Source organism: Lolium perenne, chromosome 5, assembly GCF_019359855.2.
Source record: "Lolium perenne isolate Kyuss_39 chromosome 5, Kyuss_2.0, whole genome shotgun sequence".
NCBI lineage: Eukaryota > Viridiplantae > Streptophyta > Magnoliopsida > Poales > Poaceae > Lolium > Lolium perenne.
Genome location: NC_067248.2, coordinates 228,799,613 through 228,810,235, shown reverse-complemented (window position 1 = coordinate 228,810,235; position 10,623 = coordinate 228,799,613). Strand labels below are relative to the sequence as shown.

The 10,623-nt window shown below is 45.1% G+C and overlaps 2 protein-coding genes across 3 annotated transcripts; one reads left to right on the top strand and one right to left on the bottom strand.

The window, feature by feature from the left end:
• The first annotated feature begins 737 nt into the window (after window positions 1–737).
• Window positions 738–7,094, top strand: LOC127302168 (methyl-CpG-binding domain-containing protein 2). Of its 2 annotated transcripts, none has more exons than XM_051332571.1 (5): window positions 738–878; window positions 2,419–2,992; window positions 4,920–4,973; window positions 5,866–6,020; window positions 6,484–7,094. In XM_051332571.1, the coding sequence occupies exons 2-5, from the start codon at window positions 2,487–2,489 to the stop codon at window positions 6,693–6,695; spliced, it is 927 nt and encodes a 308-aa protein (XP_051188531.1). In that variant the 5' UTR covers window positions 738–878; window positions 2,419–2,486; the 3' UTR covers window positions 6,696–7,094. The 2 variants fall into 2 exon arrangements, with proteins under 2 accessions (XP_051188531.1, XP_051188530.1); XM_051332570.2 differs by having other exon boundaries at window positions 741–878; window positions 2,432–2,992.
• Window positions 7,095–7,927: 833 nt separating this feature from the next.
• LOC127302167 (chitinase-like protein 1) lies at window positions 7,928–10,123 on the bottom strand. The gene is made up of 3 exons (XM_051332569.2): window positions 9,412–10,123; window positions 9,118–9,274; window positions 7,928–8,659 (listed from the first exon to the last, which is right to left on the bottom strand). The coding sequence occupies exons 1-3, from the start codon at window positions 9,812–9,814 to the stop codon at window positions 8,221–8,223; spliced, it is 999 nt and encodes a 332-aa protein (XP_051188529.1). The 5' UTR covers window positions 9,815–10,123; the 3' UTR covers window positions 7,928–8,220.
• Between the last annotated feature and the right edge of the window lie 500 nt (window positions 10,124–10,623).

The following is a 10,623-nucleotide window of genomic DNA, read 5'->3' as shown; positions in this document are numbered from 1 at the left end:
CACCTTTCACACCCTCTAGGTGCGGCATACGATCCTTTCAGAGGGGGCGGCAACGACGACGACTTCAAGTGGTCCGATGATGACGGGCACCCGGACGAGGCGACGGATCAGCAACGCGCGCTCGTCGAGTCCTTCAAGTTGGAGAAGAAGCTCCAGGACGACGCCCGTGCCCGCAAAGAGCCGCAGATTCGCCGCGTCGTCGAGCTGTCCCTCCAGGCGGCGTAGCAGGGGATGACAGGCGATGACGCGCTGCTGGAGCAGCGGCGTCTGGTCACCGCCCTACGCATGGAGAGACGGGGCGCACATCACGAGCTGCGGCGGAGGGGAGAAGGTGACGGGGCAGAACCATCGAACGCACCGCCGGGCGGTCAGTTGGCTAGGGTTTAGATGAAATCTAGCCGTTTTTATCAAACTTTGTATATATAATCAAATTTGAATGAAAACCTTTATTTTCGTGCACTAATATTCATTTGGGGTGGACGTTTGGGGGACGTGGCTGAGAAGCGACGTCCTCAAACACAACACGAACAAAACACGTCCCCAAACGCTCAATTCAACGCCTTTGGGAGACGGTTTGGGGACGCTTCCGGAGATTCTAATCCCACTATTTGATCAATGACATTGATCCTTATTTCGCCAAGAAAAAGAGTATTTTTTTTCTCCTTCATGACGATGGCTCTCACCTCGATTTTTCTTTATCTCGAAAACAGGGAAAAAAAAGGGCCCAGATTTTCCTCCTTTAGACCAGGACGCGTGCTCTGTTCAGACCGATCGGACGCCAGTGCGTGACGCAGGCGGAGAAGCCAAGTCCGCCTCTATCCCCAACCCACCCGCCGCCGGTGGCGGCGACCACCGCCGGAGCTCTCCAATCCACTCCGGTAACCCCTCTTTCGCCGTACCTTCCTCTCTCCCTTCCCCTCCCGAGCCCCCTGACCTACCAACACGGCTCTAAACCTCGCGCTTACTCTAGCACCGTGCCCTACAGCTACCATAACGCCGCCGCCGCCGCTGCCTCAGTCCCGCCCCCGCCGTCCCCGTCCATCTTCGCCGGTATAGCGCGTGCCATTGGGCGTCCCCGTTATTCCTCGGCCGGACATCGCGAGCCATTGGGGTTTCGAGGTTTCACCCGGCGATCCCCTTGGTTAAATCCCACTGAACCTTCACGACTTCGGGGCGTGCCGGTGCGCAACCTAGATCCGCCCCCGGCTGATGCGGAGATCTGCTTATTGCGTCATGCTAACACGCAAATTTCCTCCACTGCTGGGGCCGGCACACCGTCTAGATCCGCCCCCCTCGGCCAGATGCGGGGGGATCTGCTTATTGTGGCATGCTAACACACGGATTCCTCGACTGGCTGAGGAATGTTCGGCTTTTCGGGGGCGAAATTATGGTGCATATATTTGTTCAACCTACTAACAAGCTATATACGGTGAAGCGCAAGCTCACACGGCACTGAATCGAAGCCTGCGCACCATCTGCATGCATCCTATCTAAGCTGTTAGGAACAATAGCACTAGCTACATATGAAGTGATAGAAAATGTAATTGCTGTGAGTGATGCGTGGTCTAACCTAGTAAGTTCGCTTAAGCAGGCCAGATTGTTGAATCATTTTAGTACTACAGATATGACCTGGCAAAAGGATGTATGCTTTTATCAACTTACTAGTTATAGAAATGGCGACAAAACGACATTGTGAGTTTATTAAGACCCTAGCGCTGGTGCCCACAGTTCGACCTGTTCCATGAGACAGGTCTCTTTGAATCCCCTCTTTTTCCTCGGATACGGGCACATCACATCGACTTTCCTCAAAATTCTACATTAGCATTTAATCAATCCCTTTCCCTTCAATCTTGAATCTGCAGGACTGACTATCCAAACTTTGCACTTCAATATTTTCATGTACTGTTCTGCCTTCCGAACTTGGAACCTGGCTACTCTTCCCATTTAGCCCCACCTTCTCCTCTAGTCTTTGCTTCTAGCCATACAAACACCTCTACCATGAGAAGGATCACACAGATGCATGGTCTTGAGACTGGGATCTGGGGGCATGTATGCATAAATCCATGAGTCCAAGGAACTAAAAACAATGTGGTATTGCCTTCATATTAATTAACCTTTGGTATTGAAGTAATGGTTGTGTTGCTCTTGCTGTAACCTACATTCAATTCAGGTGATTCTCCCTCGGGTCTCTCTGAGGACTGAAAGTTCTTTTCTGTTGCATCAGCATAGTAACAGGCTGCAACTTTATTGATATTGTTATAAAACAGAACTTGTTGTAGGAATTGTTACACACTATTTGTTTGATGACAAAAAAATCATTTTGTTTAGCTTTACCTTGCAGTTCATTTGGGCGACCTTCTTGTTGATATGCATTTTCAACATCATATTTGTTACATCATTGAGTTCTTATGATTACAGATGCCAACTGCAGGTATCTAGGCCCTAATAATTTGGACGTCAGCGAAAGGAAGTCTTTTACAGAACCTATGGACAGTTCTAAATCTCCTCAACCATTGAAGAAGAGCCGGACTACGTTGTCTGGTACGGATGGCCACCAGTTTGAGAATGGCGAGTTTCCATCTGAAACTGCATCAGAGAAAATGGACGTTTGGAAGTCTGGAACAGTAGATAAAGGGCAAGATGAATTTGAAGAAGACAATTCCCCATCTTTGCAGAATTCGATTGGTCCTAACTTTCGTGGATCACCATGTATTGGGGCATTCACTATCCAGTGCGCTAAGTGTTTCAAATGGAGACTTATTCCAACAAAAGAGAAGTACGAAGAAATACGAGAGCATATTATACAGGAACCTTTTGACTGTGAACGAGCACGCGAGTGGAGACCTGATGTAACATGCGATGATCCAGAAGATATATCTCAGGATGGAAGCAGACTCTGGGCTATCGACAAACCCAATATTGCACAACCCCCTGCTGGATGGGAAAGGCAGATTAGAATAAGGGGTGAAGGAGGCACCAAATTTGCTGATGTGTGAGTGGTGCTTTTCTGTCACTGCCTATTTTCTTTTTCTCAGGCCATTTCTGCAAGGTTATTGATTTCTTTTTTTCGCTGTCTGCCTCCTTGCCTCTATATGTCGAAATCAAATTTTAATGAACATGAAATATCGGAAAATTAGCCAATGAACCTGCACATCCGCGCTACTAGTTTTACTTTTTTATTTTCTTTTTCATTAACTGTTACAATTTGTTTTTGTTTTATATTAGTTTCACAATTAATGGTTTCCTTTATAACAAGCTATTAGCGTATTTTCTGCAAATAATTTTTTTTTCCTTATGTATTTCTACACCACACCTTTTCTAGGTTTCATGCATAAATCAATTCTCTGTATGTCTCAGTTAGAGTTCAATCGTGAATATGAAGACTATTATTGCCCCCCTAAAAACGTACTGTTACTGTTCTGTAACGGCGATCACTTGATGCCATGGTATCTAGTGTAATGCGAACCGTAAAACTAGTTTCTTAGTTACTCTTGCGCCTGGCGATGTATGTCAATTATCTGGGTTGACCTCCTGAATCTCAGGGAACTAAAAGGGGACTGTTCCATATGAAGATGCTAGGTTATTGTAGAATGGGTGCCTAGTTTGTGTTAAATTGCATCACTAGTTGCTTGGTTGCCCTTAGCATCTTGGATGGTGCAGAACTTGTATAAAAAGCCCATTCTACTTATTCTTATTACTTCAGCTAAACCAAGGAAAGATAATTTTAGCGTGAGGTCACATTTACCCTTGACATGTTTCTGTACTCGACTTCTTGTCGTTGTTCTTGAGGGTGGAAGTAATTAGTCTTCTCCATGTAGAGCCGTGGAGTAATGATTTTCTGCATCAGCAAACCATACCACACATACTTAAAAAAACCTTCACCAACCAGGCACTAGAACCCAGTGCCATTGTTGTAAGAAGAACAACCAGAGCAAGTGTACATGTTGCAGAATTAGTTCCACCTCATGTCTGCAGGTTGATGCTGCTGCTCCCCCACCAACAGAGCGATGCTCGGTTTCTAGCACTTCTGCTTTTAGTTTTGGCCGTTCTTAGATGTTTTGCTAGCCCCTTGTTGTTGGCCACTTGGCTAATAGTGCATTGGCATTGCCAGCCTAGGTTTCCGTGCTGTCTTGCTCGCTGTATTCTGAAGCAAGTACATGAAAGGAAATAGTAGCCTATGCTGATGGCTTATCAGTTTAACGCTTCCATTTCTCAAAAAAAAAGTTTAATGCTTCCATGATAATGTTTTGCTGTGTATGCACCTTTTTCGAGGAGTTTTTTCTGTGTAGGCATTGCTATCGATCATTTGAAAAGTGAGATCAATAACTCCAGTTGATCCGGCAGCATAACTAACACAACTGTTGATTGGAGTCATATGTGATGCCGTTGGGAATTAGGGCAACAGAAGGTTGTGAACAGTGAAAAATAGGGGAAACGACCTGCTTAGTTCTGACAACGACTAGTAATATCAGTTGGAGAGATGAGATGCTATGTCTTAGTTAACAGACATTTTGTGTAGTTTTATAACAGAATTTCCGTGCCCATTCAATTTAGCATGTTTGATGTAACAATATTGGATTCTGATGCTCTGAAACGGTATACTTTGGTGGTGAATAAATTAAACCATCTACCTTCGGCTGAATTCAGCAAATGATAAGTGCTGCAGAAATAAACTAATAAATCTACACTGTTATAATTTTGGACCCACCAAATGAGCAAAATAAGCATGTAATATTTTCTCTTGTCCTCTTGATTAATGTGGGCATTTCTATACTTTCAGTTTGAACATTGTTGTCATGATATAATTTCAATGTAAGCCCTCCTAAAAAAAAGTAGCATTTCATATGTTGTAATTTAAACATCTACATTCCTTGCTACAGTTGCTGAAATTACCACGATGCTCTTTATCTTTGTTTCAGGTACTATACTGCTCCTACTGCAAGGAAACTGAGGTCACTGGTTGAAGTTGATCGGTATGTAATGCAAATTTAGTCATATTTTCCCTTCAACGTCATTCTTTGCCTGTTATTGAGCTGTAATTTATTACCCCAAATTTTGTGTGAAGTCACAGCATCATGATGCTTCACTTGCAATAAGCTGCTTTTTCCTCCAGTTCTTATAAGTTATAACTGGACATTGCAATTAATTTCACATGACTAGCTTGGGCGTATATAGTAATTACTAATGGAATACATTTGTATTGATAAAGAAGTATAACATACTGTAATGGGGTTGCGTGCTGTTAAAAGAAAGGAGTCATGTGCCATGCATCATTGTGGAAAAGCTTACAACACTCTTGCAGCTTTGGGTCGGATAAAGCAACACAATTTTGATCTTTGTTTGTTTTCTTAGTAATAAACAAATAATATCCTGGGGTTTGCAACGAAAATCAGGTATATTGACTATATGATAATTAACTAATATATGTCTATGGTTTACTAATTGGGAAGTCGGTTGCTTGCTCTCCAAATAGAAGGGCAGTAAATGGACTAGAATGGTATGGTTATGCTTGAGCACACCAAGGTGGTATTGAATATCGACATAAATATAGCTTGCGGAGGTGGGGGCATTGGGGGGGGGGGGGGGGGGGGGTGCCCCTTCATTTCGTATTAAGAAGACGGGAAAGCGTCTTTCTCTCTATAAGAACAGTGCGTTCCGAGGTGTGAAGTGGGGGGATCAGGACTACTGAATGGCACCGGATGGAAATATCCCTCTGGTTGGTCCAACGGTGGATAAGGGTTTGTAGCTAACACCATTGGCGCATGGGCAATTGCGTACCATATGTATTGTTTCTCTTTTTGTTTCAGAATTGCTACATGTAACTCATCTGTCTATACTTTAAACTCTCGATGCCATACCTTGCAGGTACCTCTCCGAGAATCCAGAGTATGCTGCGCAGGGTATAACATTAGCTCAGTTTTCCTTCCAGATTCCTAGACCTCTGCGGCAGAACTATGTCAAAAAGCGCCCTAAGCTACCAAGTGATGAAGCTGCGACTAAGCCTGTTCAACCAGTGGAAGGTGTGTACAGTACAGTGTATGAATGAAGTTATATGATTTGTGAAAACATAATCAACTAATATATATTAGATCATAAATGGGAGTCATGAATTGATTTTATCTATTCAAATAGTTCAACTATAACATAAGAACTCACATTGTTTTCCTTTATGATCTATGCTTGAGATGTATTGGTTACTAGTTGAACCATACGGCTTTCAGCTAAATATAAAACCATACTGCTTGCTACATATAGCTCCTCCACTAACCGGTTCATGAAATTGGCAGCAGCTGTGTAACAGTTGCTTTGCAAGATTAATTTGGCTAGTGCATACCGTGCTTCCTGTTTCAGTCATACTGTGGCCATAGGAATACCTGTGCTGCCAAGTGCGTCTACATCTGTACCAGCATGTCTGTCTGCAAAAGTCTAGTTTATTCAAATGAACTGCATTCACCACTTTCCATCTCATGTTTTTTTTTCCAGCTAACCCCATAGCTTGGGCTGCACCTCCAGCACCACATGAGGGCCAGGAAAGTGAACCAGCTTCTCACGCTGATGGGCCGCTTGGATCAGCAGATGTGGAACTAGTCCGGAAGACAAAAGCAGAAAGCTCTCCGCCAGGAGAGGCAAATACAAACCATGTGTCTGATGGACCGGCAGTCAAGTCTGAAAATGGAGATGCTTCTACCACCTGAAAGCTGCAACTTCACATACCAGGCTTCCCGTGGATGGTTTTCTTGATTCTCCATCTGCCTTGTCTGCGGGAGCCAGTTTCCCTGTAATATGAGACCATGATGGCCTTTTATGTACTACGACAACTTAGAGGTTGGGCGATTTGGGATAGTAAGTTGATGAATGTTGTATCTGAGACCCCAGTCGTACCCTTTGAGGATTATGTATGTTTACCACTATGTGCTCATGTAGGCTGTGTAAGATTAGATTCCCCGCATTTTATTTTCCACTTTGTAAGATACGGAGATGTGGTAGGGAAATAGTTATGCTGTGTGTTGGAGTCGAACCATTCTGTTATCTATTAAGACAATGGTATGCAACTAGTAGTAGCAGTTCTGGCTCAACTTTCCTTGAGCGCATCATGCACGTTGTGGATGTTCCATGTTTGGGGGTATGATTCTGCAGCAAAACATCTTCCTTGGTTTTAAACCAATGCCTTTTCCCATAGCTCTCCCCTTTGTTGGATTATTTTTCCTGTATCTATATGATTGCACTTGATGAATAGCTCAGTGAAGCAACACCTTACTCAAGTCAATTGGTGAAATATATAACCAAGAGCAGTCGTCTGAGAATTGTACTTTTTTTTTTCCTTTTCCATATGTCGAGAATATGTAGCAGTATACAGAGAGCCCTCCGATGAACTACTCAAAATGGCACCAAAGCTCACAACATAACCAATGCCTGATCCCAGAGCTTGAAGAATGGCTCAGTCAAGTAATGCTTTGTTCAAGTCAACTGGTGAAACATATCAGTTTTGTAAGATTGTCCTGATGTGAAATGGATAGTATTTTCAGTAGACGATACACAGAAAGTTGAGCAAAGTCGTGGTATGTTCAGTTTAAATCATCTTCTTTAAACATACGCTCGACACAAAATCAAAAACTACACTACGGTACACACCCAGTTCTCATACACGGTAGTACATACAGTTCTCATATCAGTTAATCAAAATGGCACCAAAGCTCACACACTGAAGAATAGGCAACTCAGCATAGCTCAGGGAGCAGGCAATAGCAGTGGCAAGGTCTCCAAGAATATGTATACGACATCTATTCCCATAGCTGTTTCCTCTGTAGGATTTGTTTCCTAAATCCTAACGACTGGACTTGAAAAATAGCTCAATCAAGCAACACCTTACTCAAGTCAACCGTTAAAATGCATTGCCAAGAGCATTTTCACAGACTGTGCTGATGCATACAGTGAAATGAATACTAATATTTTCAGTAGAAGATATACAGAAAGTTGACCAAAGTCGTGGTATGTTCAGTTTGAATTCTCCTCTTTGAACATATGTGTGACACAAAAATCAAGAAATGAAAATGGACACTATGATACACACCCAGTTCCCATACACACAGTAGTACATACAGATCAGCTACTCAAAATGGCACCAAAGCTCACACACTGAAGAATGGGCAAGTCAGCGTAGCTCAAGGAGCAATGGCAGTGGCAAGGCATGAAGGTGTATACAACATCTGATGATGAACACTAGCCTGCTGGCTGCTGGCCGCCTGATGGCTTCTGTTCATCGTCCTTCTTGGGCGCGGGGTTGAAGGGGGCCTGCTCAGCGCAGTGGAGGTTGAGACCGGACCTCTCCCGACCAAAACCCATGAGATCGAGGTAGTACTGGTAGTGGGAGATGATGACATTCATGGGGTCGATGAAGCCCCTGCCACAGATGGACTCGCCGTAGAGGAGGTTCATGGTGGCGCCGAGGCCCGGGAGCCTGTTGCTGAGAGTGTCGTTCTTGGTGGGCTTCCAGATGCCGGTGAAGGCCTCGTGCGCCGACGGCTGCTTCTTCTTGATGGGTGTCATCCACCGCCACATTGCCGCCGCAAAGGCTAGCGTCGCGTTCTGCTCCAGGTACTCCGGGTGGCTGAGCAGGTCCTCCTTGATGCCATCGCCGGCAGCGCCGTAGTTGTAGTTCCTGGCCGATCAGGAAGTAACAAAACCACATCAACTAACTTGACACTCGATGTACATGTTGGGTTGTTTTATACTCTGAGAGCTCGTTTGGGTACCATCATTTGGGGTTAGAATCAAAGAATAAATCTGTGATTCCAAGATTCAAGTTGTTTGGTTTCCACGAAATTGTTACTAGAATTCAATTGAGAATTCCATGGATTTCATCCCACGCCTAATCTTAATTCCTCTTGGTACCCTCTCGCCATTTCTGTGGATTTGCCAAATGAAATGGTACTACCTCATAAATAGATGTTTTAGATTTGTCCAAAATTGGATGTAGATTTCGACAAATTTAAGACATCTATTTTTAGACGGACAGTGTATCATTAATTTCATTTCATTAAATGAAATGATGGGTGCCAAACGAGCTCGTATGGATCAGGTAGATAGTGTGAGTGTGATGAACTGACGGGTGCTTACCAGTAGACGGGAATGGCGCCACGGCCGTAGTACTCGACGCCCTTGACGCAGGGGTACTGCGTGTAGGAGTCGTCGCAGTAGCCCTGGTCGGGTGCCAGCTCGTGGTTGTAGCAGAGCCCCCACGCCAGCGGACCACCGGTGGCCACACCGAAACCACCTGCAAGAAAGCGGACAGGACTCAGTTCCAGCTAGCTAGGTCCGAATCGAGCGAGGCAGAGGAAGCAGAGCAAGCCAACAACAATTCATCATCGGAATCAAAGAAGAAGAAGAGCAAATTAGGGACAAGTCAATTACATGAAGTCTTGGCGCCGACGTGTGCGAGGAAGGCGCAGAGCTCCTTCATCTGCATCTCGAATCCGCCGGTGGTGCAGAAGCCCTGGGCCTCGAACATGGCGGCGGCGGTGATGAAGGCCTGGTAGTCCCAGAACCCCACGGCCTTGGCGACGGGGTAGTTGCGCTTGGAGAAGAGGTTCTCGAACTGGTACACCTTGAAGAAGTCGGTGATGGTCTGGTTGCAGCAGTACTTGCTGCCGGAGCACTCCCACCCCTTGTCGCAGATCTTCTCCTGCGACTCCTTGAGCTTGACCTTCCACGTCCCCGCCGTCAGGATGAGCGCCATGGTGCCGCCGATCAGCACCGCCGCCGCACCCGCCAGCAGCACCGTCAGCACGATCTTGTTCCGCGTCTTGCGCTTCATCTTGTTGTTGTGCTCTGAGGACGGCGGCGGAGGTCCGGCGAGCTCGGATCGATCTGGATCTTGTTTCTTGATTCTCTTGCTGGCTGGTGGTGGTGGGTTGGATCTTGGGAATGCGGTAGCTGGCGGGGGGAGATCTGGTGGTGGCGGTAGGAGAGGAGAGGCGAGGTGAAATTGGCGATGGGTGTGAGGATGAAAGCGAAGTGGCAACTGCACGTGCCGACCGGTGGAGCGAGAAGCTGTGCTTGTTTGTGGCTGTGTCGGTGGCGGGAGGCCGTCGGGACTCGGGGGAGAAGAAGACTGAGACTGAAGAAGCCAGCTGCAGGTAGGTAGGACGTTGCCGTTGCTTCCGCTCAGTGACTGCCTCCCCAAAGTTCAAGAAAATTCTACACAAAACGGTTATCTAAGCGTATATTTCTGTATACTATACCTCTACCTATAAAAGATGTCGCCAGTTTGTTCAAATTTAGATGTATCTATGTATTTTTAGTGTATGGATATATTTATATTTAGACAACTCACCAACATCCTTTTATGGATGGAGGGGTAGTATACTAATGCACAAGTTTGATTTTTTCTCGAAAATTTCCGATACATTCATAAAAGTTTCTTACTCATAGTACTAAACTTGGTGAAAAGGAAAACTTGTTGTTTCTTACTAAACATGATGCGTGAAAACATTTGCAAACAAAAAATAATGCAGTGTAAGTGCAAAACACGAATTACTCTTGCATCAACAAGGATATATGTGCAAATAGACCATCGGGGTTAAGAATAATCTAATCTAATACGATGGAATAAGATATCCAATG

What these genes read in the sequence shown, in the direction of transcription:
- LOC127302167 (XM_051332569.2), bottom strand. Translation starts at nt 9,814, where the DNA reads ATGAAGCGCAAGACGCGGAACAAGATCGTGCTGACGGTGCTGCTGGCG. An exon ending in CGTCGGCGCCAAGACTTCAT is followed by an intron (nt 9,275 to 9,411) that starts GTAATTGACTTG and finishes GCTTTCTTGCAG; the next exon opens with GTGGTTTCGGTGTGGCCACC. An exon ending in GGCGCCATTCCCGTCTACTG is followed by an intron (nt 8,660 to 9,117) that starts GTAAGCACCCGT and finishes CTGATCGGCCAG; the next exon opens with GAACTACAACTACGGCGCTG.
- LOC127302168 (XM_051332571.1), top strand. Translation starts at nt 2,487, where the DNA reads ATGGACAGTTCTAAATCTCCTCAACCATTGAAGAAGAGCCGGACTACG. An exon ending in TCACTGGTTGAAGTTGATCG is followed by an intron (nt 4,974 to 5,865) that starts GTATGTAATGCA and finishes CATACCTTGCAG; the next exon opens with GTACCTCTCCGAGAATCCAG. An exon ending in GCCTGTTCAACCAGTGGAAG is followed by an intron (nt 6,021 to 6,483) that starts GTGTGTACAGTA and finishes TTTTTTTTCCAG; the next exon opens with CTAACCCCATAGCTTGGGCT.